The 18,550-nt window shown below is 34.5% G+C and overlaps 2 protein-coding genes across 2 annotated transcripts; both read right to left on the reverse strand.

Annotated features, from left to right (window-relative positions):
• Window positions 1-20: 20 nt before the first annotated feature.
• LOC136799599 (DNA ligase 1-like) lies at window positions 21-5,857 on the reverse strand. The gene is made up of 8 exons (XM_067056322.1): window positions 5,851-5,857; window positions 5,177-5,378; window positions 4,520-4,890; window positions 3,811-4,101; window positions 3,308-3,598; window positions 2,302-2,415; window positions 1,323-1,399; window positions 21-383 (listed from the first exon to the last, which is right to left on the reverse strand). Exons 1-8 carry the CDS (start codon window positions 5,855-5,857, stop codon window positions 21-23), a joined length of 1,716 nt encoding a protein of 571 aa, XP_066912423.1.
• LOC136799434 (DNA ligase 1-like) lies at window positions 5,091-16,961 on the reverse strand. Its single transcript, XM_067056142.1, has 11 exons — window positions 16,866-16,961; window positions 12,751-12,777; window positions 11,233-11,325; window positions 10,890-11,046; window positions 10,348-10,430; window positions 8,316-8,515; window positions 7,876-7,935; window positions 7,357-7,470; window positions 6,594-6,665; window positions 5,851-6,376; window positions 5,091-5,131 (listed from the first exon to the last, which is right to left on the reverse strand). The coding sequence occupies exons 7-10, from the start codon at window positions 7,930-7,932 to the stop codon at window positions 5,870-5,872; spliced, it is 750 nt and encodes a 249-aa protein (XP_066912243.1). The 5' UTR covers window positions 7,933-7,935; window positions 8,316-8,515; window positions 10,348-10,430; window positions 10,890-11,046; window positions 11,233-11,325; window positions 12,751-12,777; window positions 16,866-16,961; the 3' UTR covers window positions 5,091-5,131; window positions 5,851-5,869.
• Between the last annotated feature and the right edge of the window lie 1,589 nt (window positions 16,962-18,550).

The following is an 18,550-nucleotide window of genomic DNA, read 5'->3' on the forward strand; positions in this document are numbered from 1 at the left end:
TGATAAAACACTTTGTTTTCTTACGCATCCATAAGGGCAAGGACGCTTCGGCTTTTTTTTCTTCTTTTTCTTTTCTTTTTTCCATCCTTATCATCTTTCCGTTCAGCAATGGCTCCTTGTTTTTCCGCACCAGCTCCTTGTTTTTCGTCATTTTCCCTTTGTTTTTCGATGTTTCTTTCATGATTTTCGTTGTTTTTGTCTTGAATTTGTCCAATGTCTTGTTCTTCTTCTCGTATTGAAATCTCCTGTTCATCAGCTGACGTGTCAATGATTTCACCTATACTTGATCCTAAGCCGATGGCAGAATCGTTTTTAATCAGCATCTCATCCACAGGTGATGACGCTCTATATTCATCTTCTTTTTCAAACTGAGCACATAACTCCTATTAATGAAAAAAACAAAAAAAACAATACATTTAACACATGGGAAAAAGGTACAAAGAGAAAATATAGATATATGGTACAAGTTCAGAAAAAAGGTTGAAATTTAGTCTTATACAGGTTATAGTCGTGTTAAAAATGCCAAACGTCAAAGTTTAAGAAAGCATCAATTCCCAAGAAAGAAAACATGTCTAGGACACTCTGCCACACTACGAGTAAAAGGCTTGTGAGTTTAAGCTAGGAGTGCTGCAACATTTGCCGTTTTAATGTTTTATGGGATTTGACTTAATTTGTTGGGTTGCCCTAGTCGTGTTTTTCTTTTCAACGTTTTCATTATGCTGAAGTCTTTTTAAATTTATAACACCACAAGAATTTAGTCTAACAATCAACACACAGGAATAAAGTCTCCCTTAAGGTTACGGACGTGTTCATTTTAATTCTTCCAAAATTTACAAATCTAAAAATTCAAAACTTTGAAATATTGAATATCAGACTTCAGATCAGATTTATCCCCCCTTGGAGTAACGTAATGTCTGATGTCTCCTAAGTTACAACTTTAACTTGTAAATAAGTAACCTTATGTTGAAGGAACAACTGGATGGTCCATCCGGAAACTTTTCTAATTAACATTGAGAAAAAAAAGGCATAATGTCTGAAAATGCGCTTTGTGAAGAGTTTTTTAAGTATTCTCCCCATAGGGTATCCCCTTATGTTTCCAAATGTTAAAAATTTAATCACAAAATTCGACATAAAAAATCACTTTGTCCACCTTCTCTTAAAAGGCAGGGATTATCATGTTTTCATTTTTTATTTTGTGCTTAATTGATTTTTACAAAAACCTACAAGACAAAAAGTAGAAACATAATCCCAAAGCAATCCAAACCAATTAAAGCAAGTTAAGGAACATTAAAGCAGAACGCAGAAATTTAGTTCGAACTTACATTCATTTTAGCAATAGCCCTTTCCAAAGCATCATCTGGGTTAACAACTGCATCTACCTGTAATTCGTCTTCAAAAGCTGAGAAAAAAATGTATAGAATTTGATGAGAAAGGTAAACTTCAGAAGGGGGGTCAAACCTGAAGGGAGGTGCTAATCCTAACCTTATCAACCTTATTTTGCGTTTTCAGGGGTGCATTTTCTCCCTTTTAACCCTCCCCCCCCCCCAATATCGGTTAATCCTTTTTTTTATTTTTCAGTTTTAGTTGTTCATAATTTGTAATAGAAATATTATAACTACCGCACAGTTTTCTATCAATAAAAGAAACAACTGTAATGTGCTGTACTATTTCTATTCCCTCAATTGGTACAGCAAACTATGAGGTATATTTTTTTACTTATTAAAAACAGTAAACAAAAAAGATCATGTATTTTGATGTCATACACGTATTCTCTTTACTTGTACGAAATATCCCCTGAAAGTTTTAAGGATCTTGTTTTAAGATAAAGAATATATGTTATAAGAAAATTCCTATATAATTTTACTTTATCAATACCAAGTCAATATTATGCACAATTTCTAAAAAAGTGTCCTATGCTAAAAGGGTTGTCCACCACTTTTGATTTTAAATTAAAAGCTAGTACCATGGTACAAAGGGGTGGTCCCCCTATTTTGAACATAAATTACAAGTTAGTACCATGGTACAAAAAAAGAAAAAGTGAGGAAAGTACACATTTTGTCCATCACCGCAAACACACGCCTGTCCGCCCAGCCCCGGTTATTTGGTACCTGAGAATTAAAATCACTTTTCAGATATAGCCAAAACGTTTTAAAACAAGCGATTAATTTTTCTTAAATTTTATTTCCTGTTTCATTTTTCATGTGTTTCTATATCTTGCATGCATTTTTACGACAGCATAAATCTCCATGATTATGATTTAATAATACTTCCTCAATGTTAAACACAATAAAAGTAGCTTACGGATAAAGTCAGGATCACCAAACGTTTCTAGGCCATCATGTTCTAATTCCATCCCTTTGTAGCTGATCGTTTTTTTTCGTTTTCTAGAGGATCTTCGAGTATTTCCAGTATCATCTGAAACGTAGAAAAAGCTTAGTGGAGGGATCTGTTCAATTTGTGTTATGCAAAGTTCACACTTTGGTGGTTTTTCCGGGGAGAAAAATGACGGTCTCAGGCAAGAATCAAAATTTAATGAACATTTTGGCTTTAGAAAAGAGAGATGTTATAATACGCATACTACTAAGTAACTGTTTAGGAGGTCCATTCGAGAAAAAATGGACTGACATTGGAGCCGAATGGAACAAACGCAGTGAGATTAGATATATATTACAGGTAATGTATAGATGATTTCTGAGTGATTTTTAGCCAGGAACAGCTGTCTTCTCTGGTTTTTGCTCTCTTTGAAGCTTAGTATCCCGAGTTAGGTAGAGAAACCACCTATACTCCCAATACATCTCTAATCTTGTTTTTATTTTTTGGGAGCTTTCAAATGGTTTATAACAGGTCACTTTCTCTTTGAAGCTAAAATTTTCATTAAATTTCTCCGAAAAACACCAAAGTGACCAAAAAAAAAAGGTTTGGTTAAAAAAAAAACACAAGAAGAGGTTGGAAAATCAACTAACAAAGATATCTCAACAACATAATTTATTATATAGCTGTTAGAAGTTTTAGAGAGGAGGTTTCTTTTAAAATCCTCCTTTGTAAAACAGGGGATGCTGGATAAGTCTGAGAGGAGCTATAATGTGTGTGAAACCTGGTGAAACGGCAAAAATCGGTATTTATAACGGTTATTTGTCTCTGGAAAAACAGAGTACTAAAAATGTCTAGTCATAGGAATGTTGGTAAAAGACGTTTCTTAATTAGGCTAAAGGAACTACTGACTCCCGACTACCTAGAGAAAGAATTTCAAAAATTTGTAACTTTTTAACTCTAATATCGCTAATTTAAACAGAGTTTTGATACTTACTATTACTCCACACATCAGCCTTGTCCAGTACAAATAATTCATCACTGTCAGCATCACTATTTTCTGTCAGTTCTTGCTTGTGTTTGACATTGCGAAAATTTTCTTCATTGGGTAGTTTTTCGTTGTTCTGGAATTTGTTGTCCTTTGGTGATCCATCGGTCTTCTGTAAATCTTTCTGTTCGAGTGGCTTTTCGTTCTTTCTTAATTGTTTGTCTTCCGAGGATTTATCGTCTTTCAGAGATTCTTTGTCTTTTGGTAATTCTTTTTTCGGTGATTCATCGTCTTTATGTACTGGAAAATCATTATAAAACAAGATTGTTTATTACGGCCAACTATTAGTACAAAGTACAAAAAATGTCTAGCCAAAGGAATGTTGGTAAAAGACGTTTCTTAATTAGGCTAAAGGAACTTCTGACTCCCGACTATCATTAGGGAAAGAATTTCAAAATTTTGTAACTTTTTAACTCTAATATCGCTATTTTAAACAGAGCTTCAATACTTACTATTACTCCACACGTCAGACTTGTCCAGAACAAACATTTCATCACTGTCAGCATCACTATTTTCTATCAGTTCTTGCTTGTGTTCGACCTTTCGAAATTCTTCTTCATTGGGTAATTTTTCATCCTTCTGTAATTTGTCGTCCTTTGGTGATCCATCGGTCTTCTGTAAATCTTTCTGTTCGAGTGGCTTTTCGTTCTTTCGTAATTGTTTGTCTTTCAAGGATTTATCGTCTTTCAGAGATTCTTCGTCTTTTGGTAATTCTTCTTTAGGTGGTTCATCGTCTTTATGCACTGGAAAATCGTTATGAAACGAGATTGTTCATAACGGCTATCTTTTAGTACAGAGTACAAAAAAACACTCCTAAAACCTTAATTTTAGTAATTTAGATGTGTGATTAGTATATATAATCACATGATAACGAGTGAATCCATCTTGCGATTAGGAGTGCTATGCTCAACTTTGAGTTGTAAAACTAACTTTATGGCTTGCAATAAATCGCACTCCTAAGACATTTCAGGTGTGTGGAGGTGTGCGCATACTATCGCACGCCTCAAATGATACAGCCAGCTAGTCATAGGAATGTTGGTAAAAAACGTTTCTTAATTACGCTAAAGATACTACTGACTCCCAACTACCATTAAAGAATTTCAAAAATTTGTAACTTTTTAACTCTAATATCGCTTTTTTAAACAGAGCTTCGATACTTACTATTACTCCACACGTCAGACTTGTCCAGTACAAAACATTTCATCCTGTCATCATCACTATCTTCTACCAGTTCTTGCTTGTGTTCGACCTTTTGAAATTTTTCTTCATTGGGTAGTTTTTCGTCCTTCTGTAATTTGTCATCCTTTGGTGATCCATCGGTCTTCTGTAAATCCTTCTGTTCAAGTGGCTTTTCGTTTGTTCTTAATTGTTTGTCTTTCAAGGATTTATCGTCTTTCAGGGATTCTTCGTCTTTTGGTAATTCTTCTTTTGGTGATTCATCGTCTTTATGTAATTTTTCGTCTTTCGGTGACTCCTCGCCATGTTGTAATTTTTCTTCTTTCGAGGATCCTTCGTTTTTCGGTGATTCCTGGCTATGTTGCTTTTATTACGGCCAACTATTAGTACAAAGTACAAAAAATGTCTAGCCAAAGGAATGTTGGTAAAAGACGTTTCTTAATTAGGCTAAAGGAACTTCTGACTCCCGACTTTCATTAGGGAAAGAATTTCAAAATTTTGTAACTTTTTAACTCTAATATCGCTATTTTTAAACAGAGCTTCAATACTTACTATATACTCCACACGTCAGACTTGTCCAGAACAAACATTTCATCACTGTCAGCATCACTATTTTTCTATCAGTTCTTGCTTGTGTTCGACCTTTCGAAATTCTCTTCATTGGGTAATTTTTCATCCTTCTGTAATTTGTCGTCCTTTGGTGATCCATCGGTCTTCTGTAAATCTTTCTGTTCGAGTGGCTTTTCGTTCTTTCGTAATTGTTTGTCTTTCAAGGATTTATCGTCTTTCAGAGATTCTTCGTCTTTTGGTAATTCTTCTTTAGGTGGTTCATCGTCTTTATGCACTGGAAAATCGTTATGAAACGAGATTGTTCATAACGGCTATCTTTTAGTACAGAGTACAAAAAAACACTCCTAAAACCTTAATTTTAGTAATTTAGATGTGTGATTAGTATATATAATCACATGATAACGAAGTGAATCCATCTTGCGATTAGGAGTGCTATGCTCAACTTTGAGTTGTAAAACTAACTTTTATGGCTTGCAATAAAATCGCAACTCCTAAGACATTTCAGGTGTGTGGAGGTGTGCGCATACTATCGCACGCCTCAAATGATACAGCCAGCTAGTCATAGGAATGTTGGTAAAAAACGTTTCTTAATTACGCTAAAGATACTACTGACTCCCAACTACCATTAAAGAATTTCAAAAATTTGTAACTTTTTAACTCTAATATCGCTTTTTTAAACAGAGCTTCGATACTTACTATTACTACTCCACACGTCAGACTTGTCCAGTACAAAAACATTTCATCACCTGTCATCATCACTATCTTCTACCAGTTCTTGCTTGTGTTCGACCTTTTGAAATTTTTCTTCATTGGGTAGTTTTTTTCGTCCTTCTGTAATTTGTCATCCTTTGGTGATCCATCGGTCTTCTGTAAATCCTTCTGTTCAAGTGGCTTTTCGTTTGTTCTTAATTGTTTGTCTTTCAAGGATTTATCGTCTTTCAGGGATTCTTCGTCTTTTGGTAATTCTTCTTTTGGTGATTCATCGTCTTTATGTAATTTTTCGTCTTTCGGTGACTCCTCGCCATGTTGTAATTTTTCTTCTTTCGAGGATCCTTCGTTTTTCGGTGATTCCTGGCTATGTTGCAATTTTTCGTCTTTCCAAGACTCTCCGTGTTTCGGTGATTCCTTGGCATTTAGTAATTTTTCGTCTTTTTGTGAGTTTCCTTCTTTTGATAATTCTTTCTTCTGTGATTTATCATCATTATGTGTTTTTTCGCTTTGCAATGACTCTTGGTCCTTCTGTAATTCCTCACTCTTCAGTACATCTTCCTTCTAAAAAAGAGGGGTAAAATATACTAAAATGAAAACAAGTTTGTTCAAGGATACGACTGAGCTCAAAAAAGTCTTTAACATTGTAAAAATAGTACGGGTCTGAAATTCGGTGCAACTGGGTTTTAACATAACTTTTTCATCTTTAAATACCAACTTTTTACAAATCTTGACCAATTTTTTTGAAAATAACACCCCCTACTATGTAACTTATACGCACCATTTTAGATACAATTTCTGGTGTGAAAATATCACTCATGTCGTCTCTATCAGATGTCAAGTCTATCAAGTCCTGAAAGGAGAAAGATTCAAAAAATACTATAACTATAGTAAAAAATATCAACAGGATCAAACAAGACGGTTAAATCTGGCACATATGCTATGCCAATAATGAGAAAACTGGAAAAATTGTGAGCAGATCAAAGAATTTCAATATAAAATACTCGCAAAATCTACCGTAGCTGTCTATCAGTTTATAAGAATAAGACATAACTTATCATATTAACAAAAACTGAGCTTGTAAACTGAACTTTCCTATAGAAAATGAACGAGTGTTGCAAGCGAAAAAATTTGGAACTAAAGGAGCGTGACAGTTTTCAGTTATCAGTTTTCCAATGTATTTTTTTTTTTGAGAAGAGCGACTGGAAGACTCCCTTAGGTACAGGCATCGAAATAAGGGATAGAAAGTGCATCGCAATTTTTTGATAAGCATGATTTTGCATCCTAAAATGGATCAATTTTCAATTTTTAGCTTGTAAGTAATCCAAAGACGGATCGGAATTGCGAAATGCGATACGCTAATTAGACCCCTGAGGTACCCTCTTTTTTCGGCATCGCCTTCAAAATACACTATGCCACTGCTTTACACTATCAATAGGAAGAATATTAGTGAGGTAGTGATAGCTTTATCAAGATGGTGAAGATATGTATACTGGTGATCTCTTTTGAGCTATTTATCTTCTGTTTATGAAACAAAGTACTACCTTCTCATCATCGGCGATGATGTCAAAGTGTACAAGCCCTTCTTCTTCTGCCTGTGTTTTTAAATGTTGATTCAAAATCATTTGTGATTTGATTTTTGGATACTGATTTTCATCCTAAACGATAATGATTAATTAAAGAAGTTGAAAAAATGCCTTTATTGAAGTAATTCTCTGGAATTGAGGGAGGGGTCTTTAAGGACAAATATCTAGCTGAAGTCCAATTTTTGCCAACTAAAAAAATGTGTTATTTTCTCTATACACTTTGCTAAGCATAGCTTGAATCTGGGAAAATTAATCATCCAAATTTTGTAAAGAAAAAAATGAAGTAAAAATGAAAATCAACTAAACTTGACGATGTTTTAAAAAAACTGTTTTCTAAAATTGTTCGATTTTTATGCAAAATTAAACTAAAAAGGCCTATGCGAAAATTAATCCGACACACACGCTAAATCTTCAAATTCTTGTCTCGCAAAAATCTATCCACTTAAGGTACATATGTCATATTGAGCCAACTCGTACCTTTTTCGTCATTTGTGGGAAATTTTCACCATTATGTTCAACCTCAATTTGCTGCATTTCCTACAATAAAAAAAAACTCAAGGAGATAATCTAAGAGATGGAAATCCCTCTGAGACATAAGAACTTTGAACACTGTTCGAGACTGTTCTCCAATACCTAATAGACAGGGGGTTTAGAATATGTAGGAGGGTTAGAAAAATCCCAAAACTTAATGCTTGTTTGGAAATAATCAAAATTTTAGTCAGTACCTCAACTGATAGGATTGATGCTGTTATAATCACACCTGTTACTGTTCAAGAGATGATCAGAGATTTTAAATCCCTGACACATAAGAACTTTGAACACTGCTCGAGTCTCTGCTCTCTGGTACCTAATAGACAGGGGGTTATATGATGCACCAACCCCCTTTGCTTAGGGCCTTATTGGTACCTAGTTCTTACCTGAGTATGATACCAGGGCTGATCAAATTTTCCATAAAAATATTGAATTTCGTCATACACTTCTATGGTTTTTGTGGCAAAAAGGCAAAGGCGGGGCGGTTTTATTTTCCATCTCGAAAATCCTCATTTTTGCGTTGGGGAAATCTTTAGAGTCGTTCACTAGTCTTCCCAAACTACCATCATCATGTGATGCATCAAGACTGAAACACAATAATCGTGCATAGCATTATTAGATTTAAAACATCTATTAGAAAAAAATTAGATTTAACGTGAGTATAAATTAAAAGGGGTCAATTAAAAATATTGTTAAAAACAATTGCCCACCTGAGAGAATGAAAGTTTGACTTTTTTGATAGAAAATTCATATTTTATTTTATATGCAATTCTTTTACCCAATCCTTTTCAAAGAATTGAAAAATGACCCCAAAAATTAAACCAAAAGGTATGGGTTTATTCAATTTGCAAAGATGATTATCAAAGTCTAGAAGTATTTATAGATATTTAAGGATACAGTTTTAGCTCATTTTTTATTACAATTTTTCCGGTATAATTTTTTTTTCCTCATCTGCATCAGCTCCTTCTGATGAGTTATGTCCCAAAATGTATAAAAATGCAGAAATTGCAAAAAAAGTCTATTATGTTTTACTCCCTATTGACTGAAGTTATTGTACCAGAAATAAAAAGCAGTCTTAAAAGCAAATCTCCACCGTGGTGTGTCTTTAAAAAAAATCTTATGTTAGAATAAAGCAGCTACAAGCCAAGAAATCTTTACTTTTGAAATTAGGCCATGGTCAGTGCCACCAAAACGTTTCACTTTTTTCAAAATGTCCGTGACCAAGCTTCTAGAATTGATTTTGGTAAATTTGAGGGTGCTGATTCGGAATTTGAATGTTACCAAGCTTGAAAACCCGCAGTTTTTGAGTAATTTGCGATTTTTTGCGTTTTTAGGCAAAATTGTAAGCCCTGAAAATTCATGATTTTAGCGGGGTCTTCAAAATCAAAAAAGGCCTATACCTATACCTTTATCTTTTACCATGATGTTCTTGTTAAGAATTATAGGCCCTGATCTTTTAAAAGTCTCCTTCTTTGTGATCCATTGAACATTTAAAGTGTCTCTCTTGAAATTCTTTATTATAATTTTTTTATAATAGAACAATGAAAGAATAGCTTTTAATTTTCTGATTTAGCTCAATAAAGGAAACAAATTTTCAATAAAGATCAAAGAAGAGAAATCTTGAAATGGATTTCTCAAAAAATGCAGTTAACCTTGCAACTTTGAAAGAATCTGTTAAAAAATTAACTCATCTTCAGCAAAGATTTCAAAGTCTTAACGCATTTAGATTTCAACTAGCAATTGTGTTATATAGTATTTTTTTTTTTAGAAAATTAAAACAGAATTGAAAAATCATTCTTTGAAGTTCAGGTTTATGTAGATTTTAGTAGCACGTAAGTTTTGATTGGTCGGCGGTAGACGAGAACTTTGTGATGATGTCATCAACTTAAAATTTTTTCTATGAGTTTGTATCATGGTAAGGAACATTCCGACAAAATTTCATGATCATAAGACTTCTAGACTAAATGTTATAAAGGGTGGTGCAAAACACCCCCATATTCGAAGCCCTAGAAGTTACAGCCTTAATAGCTTAAAATATATTCTGCCAATTCAGTACATTAACACTCGTTTATTTATCATTAACATATGTATCATAGCTCATTATCAGGACAAACTTTTCAAATAAAAAGTATACATTTAGGAAGCTTACTGGTGATACTTTCAGCTATAATGAAAACCGTTTTTTCAAGAAAAATCACTATAAAGAGAAGGAGTTTTTGTAAAATGGCCACGCAGCAAAAACCGTACCCTTTAATTATTTTAAAGAAAATAACTTTACAATATTGATTTGTATGTTTTTTATTGTAATTGTTTCATTATCTTAATAATGAACATCCTATTTTCTGTGTCCTGGTCTAAAATTTCAAGTGCAAATTAGTTATATCAATAACACAAGAGAGTGCCAACTATTTAACAAACCTGAAGCTTTCAGTTTTCTGTCGATGTAATGTCTTGTCAAGTTTGTTAAGTCAGTGTCAAAGTAATTGTTTGCTGATCACAACCTGGGTGAATTCAAACACAAAAATTTGTTGGAGTGGAAAGTTTCGCAAAAATTTTTCAGGACCGCATGATTGTTGGTGAAGGTTTTAAGCCAATAGTGACTAATTTTCAACTTCTTTCAAGCTATGATCCTAGTATGTCTGTCTGTTTGTCTGTGTGTGTCTGTCTGTGTGTCTACCTTAAGTGGACAAATTTTTGTGTGGATTAATTTTCACAGTTTTGCGAATTTCGGCCATTTTCGCGAAATCAAGTCATTAAGAAAATTTTGGGAACAGAACCGTGATTTTGTGAAAATAAGTCCACACGAAAACTTTGGGAATAAGTGTAATTAAGAATGTGTTATTGATATATCAGTCAGTACCCCAATTTCCCAAAGCTTATTGATTTTTAACTTTTTCAAAGAAAAAAGCAGGGCAGGACTGTTTAGATTTCTCTCAAACTGTTGCCTGTATTCTCACCACCACTTTGGCCCGTTGTGGGAAAAATCATATAGATAGGTGTCTTGAATTTTTCCTTTTCTTTGAAGCACATCCATTTCATTCTTTTGTCGCAAAATTCCGCGGTACTCTAATATGAAGTCAAACTTCTGAAATTTTCTTTTTGCAAATACTCCCCATCCTAAAACGAAAGTAGTTTTCTAAGTCTTTAAACTGCTTTCTAATAATATGCTAACTTCCAGTTTTTTTAACATACTACTAATCTCCAGACAACTCTGCAATTTTAAGCCGTTTTAAAAAGAACTTTCAAAAAATAAATCATTTGTAATCACGATTAGATTAATTAACAAATAATGTCACCATCTACCTTTTGACGTGTTGATAAACTTTTTTTGTAAACATCTTGCGGATCAACTTTCGCATGAATAAAATGCTCGGCCATAGCCCTTGGAGAGAGTCGCTGAAAAAAATAGTAAATGACTTCAATTAAAGACAAAACACATCCATCAAAATTAAGCATTATACCATATTCAGGGGGTAAGCAGTTAGTACGAGACATTATGCCAGTTGGTACTGTGGTGCAACATTAGAATTTGGTGCTATATTAACTGCAAAAAAGGGTGGTCCCTTTGTAAAAAGTTACAAAATTTTGGTACGATCTGTGTGAAAAATAGAATCTTAAGAGTCCGAAATTTTCAAATAAAAACACTGTATTTTTTACGAAAATCTCTTGAGAAAGTTTTTCAAATTATAAAATACCGTATTACTTTGATTTTTTTTGATTTCAGGAGGGGCGTTTATTCGAAGGGGGCCAAGTTAAATTAATGTTATGTTTTCCGTAACATGCCTGCATCTCAAAAACCAAGCACAATTGGTCAATTTGTTGCAGTTCTAGCTGTAAATTGCGTGCTATAGCATACCCCCACGCTGACACACGCCTAAAATTATTTGTAAATGCTAAAATCTGTGTTATATATAGCACATTTTGTTGGTGCACGCAGAAGAATATACAATAACAAACTGCTCAACTCCACAAAAAAGCCCCATAATACTTCAAAAAGTGTAAAAGGAAAACAGACTTTATTTGAGCCTGTCGCTTTGTGTTTTTTTAAGGATCCTATTTTCTTTCATATACATGATTTGGTGTTTCACAGATACGTAAAATATTACATAATTTAACATTTTTACAAGTTTTTCTAAGCGAGTGCTAGCTAAAAATATCTTTAGCTGATATACAGCTAAAAGCAGTGAATCTCAGGAGAATGGATTAGTAGACCATTAAGCAATATCTATAAGAAGCACGATTCGTTAAGCAGAATCAGATAATTAATGCAAATTTTGCATAATTATGCATAATATGAAAAATGACGCCATTTAGTGTTGATCCAAAATTCAGAAATAAAATGGGAAATGTTTTTGGCCTGGAGGAGATTGACAAGATTTAACTTTTGACATAGAGCCACAGATGATCAACATAAATTGAGGTGGGAAAATGTAAGAACTTTTCAAGATATTTGAACACTACTTTTTCATGAAACAAATAGCAAAACTAGGCCATCTGGATTAAAGGTGAAAGAAAATGCCATGAAACATGGCGTTGGAATAGAGAGCGAATCAACTTTCTTTAATTTCTATGAAAAATTGACCGACCGCATCTATGTTTTAGATTTCTATAAATTGACCCCTGAATTTCGATTTCTGATCCAAATAAACAGTGTCCCACATTTGCTTATTTTTGACCGAAAGAAACTGCATCCCGTATTTGCCTTTTTCCACTGTTATGCAAAACATAAGATCAATTTAACTTGGCCTAAAAAAGTAAACAGGGATCATAATCTTCAAAAGTATGAAAAAGATACAAAGATAAAAAGGTCCATCCATTTACCTTTGGTCTTTCATTTGGTTGCATTGTCTAAAAAAATGAACATAATGTAATGAATTCAAATTATGACAAGCCAAACATTGTGACCTATATGATTTGATGAACTAATGAATGTGCACACTATAATGTGAAGATTTTTTGTTTAAAGGTGCTGTTTGCTAACACTGAAATATTTTTGTTTACTTCCAGGCCTGTGATTATCAAATGTAAAATCATAATTATTGTTCAATAGCCTTTTTTACCAACTGCTCATTCATTCCATTATCCTATTTTTTCAAGTACTGTGCATTGTACTAAATAACATTTGATTGTATTTTATATGTTGTAGTTTTGTTGATTTAGACTAGACACCACTTTTTATATTAATAAAAGCATTCAGGGTCTAATGTACTGTTTCCTTTTTGTAGATCTTAGTTACCTGTTTCATTGCTAGAGCTATCAAAGCAGGATTCATCAGCAGATATTGTGTCACCTCCACAGACGGCTATATCAATCAAATCAATTATGGTTTGCCTTACAATGGAAAACATATGGAGTGTTGGATATTTCTGCAAAATATTGTATCTTGAAATACTTTTCTCACAGAACTCTTTCAGTGAAAGGACTTGTATCCTTCTACGGTGTATGTCATCCGAAACAAGGCTGCTGTTGTCTTCATTGAGGTTGAATCTAGTTTTCTTGCAGGGTATCTCAAGCCTTTTGTTATCAATATCACTAATTCTTTTTTTCTCCATTGAAATATTTACTGTAAGATTGTTATCTCATATTTAACAAGCAACATGCCGAATAGACCTCTGATGAAAAATGGAAAAGAAGTCGGATTGTACAACTGTCAATTATTCATTTGAAGACCCTAGACATAACTCATTGATTCTTCAATGATTCTATCGAGAGTCTAACAACCTGGATTCAAAATACCATTCCAATAGCTAATGTTGTCGAGAATTTGAAACATGAGGTCCCAACACTAATAGACCTCTTAACTTGAAATGTCATTTATATATTTGCGACTTAAAGCCCACAAAACGACCCAAGCTTTTGAGGCAAAAAGATCACAACATTAGCTGCAGGCAAGCAGATTTTGTATTATTATACTTTTTGAAATATCTATATAAAACATACTGCCTCACACCTAAACACCAAGTGTTTTTTCCTCCAGACTTTTTAGCAAATGCAAATGTGCAACGGCAAAATCGAAACATTGTAAAAGGTCTATTAAAATACCTCTTCACCTAAAGTCAAATATGGAGTCCATTTGTTTCTTACCTCAAAACTTCCATTTTTGCCATCTTTTCCCCAAATGCCACCATCGTGTGAAACAAATGGAAACCTTGTTAAAAATGCAAAAGTCTACCATCTTGCAAACTCTTAGTTACGTCAATAATGGCCGCATAAATTATATCGGAAATGTAAACAAACAAACAAGAAAACGAAAGTGAACAGATTGTAATTATGCAATCCAAATTGACGCCATTTACAATAACATTTTCCACCGTTGACCCAGAATGTAGAAACAAATGCGAATTTCTTTTTGCTTAGAAAAGCTTGGCAAACTTCCACTTTGACACAAAAATCACAAAATGATCAATGTAAATTGAGGTGGTAAAAATGTAAGTAATTTTTAACACTTTTGAACACATTTTGATGAAACAAATGGGAAAAAAGCGGCATAAGTGGCATAAATGGTGCTGAAACAAATGGACCCATGCATGGTCCCACCACTAAATATAGATCCCCAACTAAAATTTCCATCAAGGGTGCTTTCTTTCTCAAGACAGTGTCATCAATCAAATGTATCAACTACTGGATCAATTGAACGTAATCGAATCACAATTGAATATAACCCAGAACTTGCCATTTGATTGCTTCGATTACGTTCGATTGATTCAATTGTATTCGACTTTATTCGATCTCGTTGTACGGTACTTTAAGCGTTTGGCTCACACTAAAAAAAACTCTAAGAGAGTGATCCAATCTAATTTAAAGGCAATCAAAGTTATCAAACATAATTGTTATCATACATAATTGTATAATCAAACAGAATCGAACCAATTGAATGTTACTCGAACGCAATCGAATATTACCCAGGAATCGGCCGTTCCATTCAGTTGACTTGAAGTTTTTATAAAATGCTCACACAATTAGTTTTTCAAAACAATAGAGATGACGTGTTCTTTAGAAAAATGTAATAAAACTTTTTGTCTGAATAGTTAACGACTAATCCAATGAAGAAGATTTTTGTAAAATGTTCATCTCGACCCGTTCGATTAAGATTCAATTATGTTCGACAATTGAATCGCAATTATTGGATTGCGTTCAACTATGTTTGATTGGTTCGATTGCAATTTTCGTTCAAAGTTGTTCAATTGACACCATCTGGCACATTATATTATACCAGATCCGATCAATCGAACTAATCGAACCCATTTTTTAATAGAACTGATGGAACCTAATCGAATGATTAGAGTTCAATTAACCGAACTAATCGAACTTCCAGATTTTTCAAAAATTGTGAGTGTTTGATTAAGTTCAATCACTAAGGCGTCAATCACATATATAAGCTGATATAAGTTGTGTTTGCGTCATTTCCAGCCCCAAAAATTGAGTCGGTCGGTTGGCACTAAATTCGTTGGAAAAGTGCGCTCTGAACCTAGGCCATCGGTCAGCACTAGAATCATCGGAAAAATGCACCCTGAATATAGGTTTGTTCGCCTGGCAAGAGTTATCAAGCGCACTAGCTGCATTATGATCTTTGTTACATATCACGGTTGCAAAAAACAGTTGCATAGCGCTTTTTAACGCAAACAATCTTTGAAAAATTACCGACCGAAAGCTTCTTTGAACTAACACTGGATGATCAAATCGGCGACTAACGATGAATGTACAAAATGCTTTGAAAAATATTGGTAAATAATCCGATAGATTTCCGACTTTCCGACTGAAAAGTGTCGGATTTTTAAGATAGAAAGTGAGTCGGTCGGACAACGCGAACACAACTTATTTGTGATCTACGCCTGATTATGATTCAATTAGTTTGACAACGTAATTTGTTCGACTAGTCTGTACCATTCAAAGTCTGATTTTAAAGGAAAAATTGCATCGTAAAATAGGGAAAGCTACTCCTGATATCAGAATAAAACAATTTTCCGAAACTAGTGCTAATATTGCGTCAGCGCTGGCCGCGGCGCGGATGGGCAGTTGTGCGGACTAAATATATACGGGTGAACTAAATATCTGGGCGAGCAAAATATGCGGGCGAGCAAAATATCCGGGACTCGGCAAGGTAGCAGCTTTACAAAGGTCAAAGAAGTTGCGATAAGTTTTGCAAAAGGAGGTGAAGATTGGAATAACGAACTAATCAAACTATTTTTGCCTAATCAAACTAATCGAACTCAAGTTTTATAAATAATTGTGAGTGTTCGATTAGGTTCGATTAAGTTTGATAGTCGAACTCTAATCGCTCGATTAGGTTCGATTAGTTCGATTAGAAAATCTGTTCGATTAGTTTGATTGATCAAGTCGGGATTAAACCTACCTTTACTTTACCTAAGAAGGTCTAGCTTGCTCAGCTATTCGATAACCCAAAAAATTTAAAATAACATGAAAATGACATGTTTCAATTTAACTACATGGAGGATCACACTATGAGATGAGAAATCCATTGCCTCTTACCAAATATATTTCACAATCCCATCCTTTCAAGAAATCTCATTGTTCTGGTTAATTCCCTTTTATTTTGTCTGAACATGGCCTGAATGAAGATGACATTGATATTGGGAAATCTAATTTTCAGAAGCTCTATGGCATATGTATCTTGCTCAGAAAGACATGTAGCTTGAAGTTGTGGATGTGGATTAGGATGTGGTACTATGAAACAATTGATACAGTGTGCTTCTGTTGGTGTGATTGATGCTTCTGTTGGTGCAATTGATGTTGCTGTGTTAGCATAAGCCATTGGTGTTCATGTTATGGAATGAAAATTGTCATGACATACAAACCACCTTTCAGAGTAAAATTAAGGTCCGCCAATTGCAGTGACATGGTGTTGTCCTAGAGCACACTTTTAAGGCATTGAACAATAAATACGATTTTACTTATAAGCTCTAGATTTCACTTACTTTTGGCTGCTTTGGTCGACATATTCTTTCTTTTTTCCGCCGCATGACTGCTTCACGCCAACACTTTAGGTCGACGACGCATCCAATGATTAAAAAATGTGCGGGGGACAGGGATCAAAGTTCAACCGCAAAGACTTCTGGGAAGGCAAAGACCGCGAAAAAAATAGGTCGTGGGTTTTTTTACTGCTCCAGATGTCGACGAAACTGCAACTTTTATCTCATGTCGACTTTGCAACGATTGTTCCGACGTGTGAAAAATTTATATTCGCTACTTCAAAACCTCTTTCAGGGTTTTTTTACTGCTCCAGATGTCGACGAAACTGCAATTTTTATCTCATGTGTCATGTCGACTTTGCAACGAAATTTATATTCGCTATACTTCAAAACCATTTTTAGGGTTCTTTTGGACTGCTCCCGGGGGGGGGGGGGGGGGGGGGGGGTACTAGGGCAAGATGGGTTACGGGGATGCTCCGCTGGTCAGGGTACCTTTTCTAACCTCCACGAGTCCCAGGTAGGGTCGCAAATACACCAAAATAGAAAAATCAGTCTTTTCGAGTCCCGCGTAGGGTCCATTTTTCGAACCTCAGCGGAGCACCCCCGTCGGTCGACAAGGGTAGTACCCCCCCCCCGGGGGACTGCTCAATATGTCGACGAAACTGCAATTTTTATTTCATGTCGACTTTTGCGAAGGTTGTTCCTACTACATTTGAATTTTTAATCACGATTTCAAAGCCCATTTTTAGTTGTCTTTTTAGCATTTTCGTGATGTCAACGAAAGCAACGAAATTACAATTTCTCATGTCGACTTTGCGCCACAAGCACAATCTTTTTGTAGCACTGGAAACATCCATAAAGGAATTCAGTGTCATAAGTGGTGGCGAATGGGTGAGTATGACACCGAAAATCGAAAATTGATGATCTACACTTTTTTTTTATCTTTTTACTCGCTAAAAATGTCGACAAAACTACAATTTTTATATCGTATGTCGACTTTGCAACGATTTTTTATTATGTTTCAGAAAGTTACCCTACACTTTTGTTTTTTTATTCGCTAAAAATGTCGACAAAACTACAATTTTTATCTCATGTCGACTTTGCAACGATTTTTTTTTTGTTTAGAAAATTCATTCCGAATTCAAAAACCTACTCTTTAGTCTTTTTACTCGCTAAATAAAGATGTCGACAAAACTACAATTTTTATCTCATGTCGACTTTGCAACGATTTTTTCTCATTGTTGAAAGTCTGTTAAGAGTTTCAAAACTATCTGGATCTTGACCAGTGCCAAGAAGATTCCTCAATCTGCGCCCCCACTGGTCAATGAAGGTTTCTTGCTTCTTGTCACACGATCTGTTGACGCCATTTTGTTGGAAGGTGTATGGAAGCATGCACGCAGCAAAAATATTTTTTCAAGAATTGAAAAAACGTGGTGCAAAATTTTTGCATAAATTTAAATAATTTGAATAATCAAGAAACGAGAACAAATAATTTAATGCATGGTAGCATAATTAAAAGGTTAGACCAATGAGCGATCACTAATAGCAAAATTAGTTAAATATGCGGCTTTTTCGAGCGTTTCAGAAGAGTATTCAGTTGCTGTCGACCTAATGTATGATTTGAGATATCGTGTCGACCTAGCGTAATATGCAAGCGAAAAAAATAAAGTGAAGTTTTTGGCTGAGAGACG

Source organism: Clytia hemisphaerica, unplaced genomic scaffold (assembly GCF_902728285.1).
Source record: "Clytia hemisphaerica strain Z4C2 unplaced genomic scaffold, Clytia hemisphaerica genome assembly, whole genome shotgun sequence".
NCBI lineage: Eukaryota > Metazoa > Cnidaria > Hydrozoa > Leptothecata > Clytiidae > Clytia > Clytia hemisphaerica.

Bases quoted from the DNA above. Each gene is read 5' to 3' on its own strand.
- LOC136799599 (XM_067056322.1), bottom strand. The intron at 4,891-5,176 runs GTCGAACACAAG...AAAGCAACATAG, and splicing joins AATGAAGAGAATTTCGAAAG to CCAGGAATCACCGAAAAACG. The intron at 4,102-4,519 runs GTAAGTATCGAA...ACGATTTTCCAG, and splicing joins GTCTGACGTGTGGAGTAATA to TGCATAAAGACGATGAACCA.
- LOC136799434 (XM_067056142.1), bottom strand. From the start codon at position 7,932: ATGCAGCAAATTGAGGTTGAACATAATGGTGAAAATTTCCCACAAATG. The intron at 6,666-7,356 runs GTAGTACTTTGT...TTCTCCTTTCAG, and splicing joins TCATCGCCGATGATGAGAAG to GACTTGATAGACTTGACATC. The intron at 6,377-6,593 runs GTGCGTATAAGT...CCTCTTTTTTAG, and splicing joins CAGAAATTGTATCTAAAATG to AAGGAAGATGTACTGAAGAG.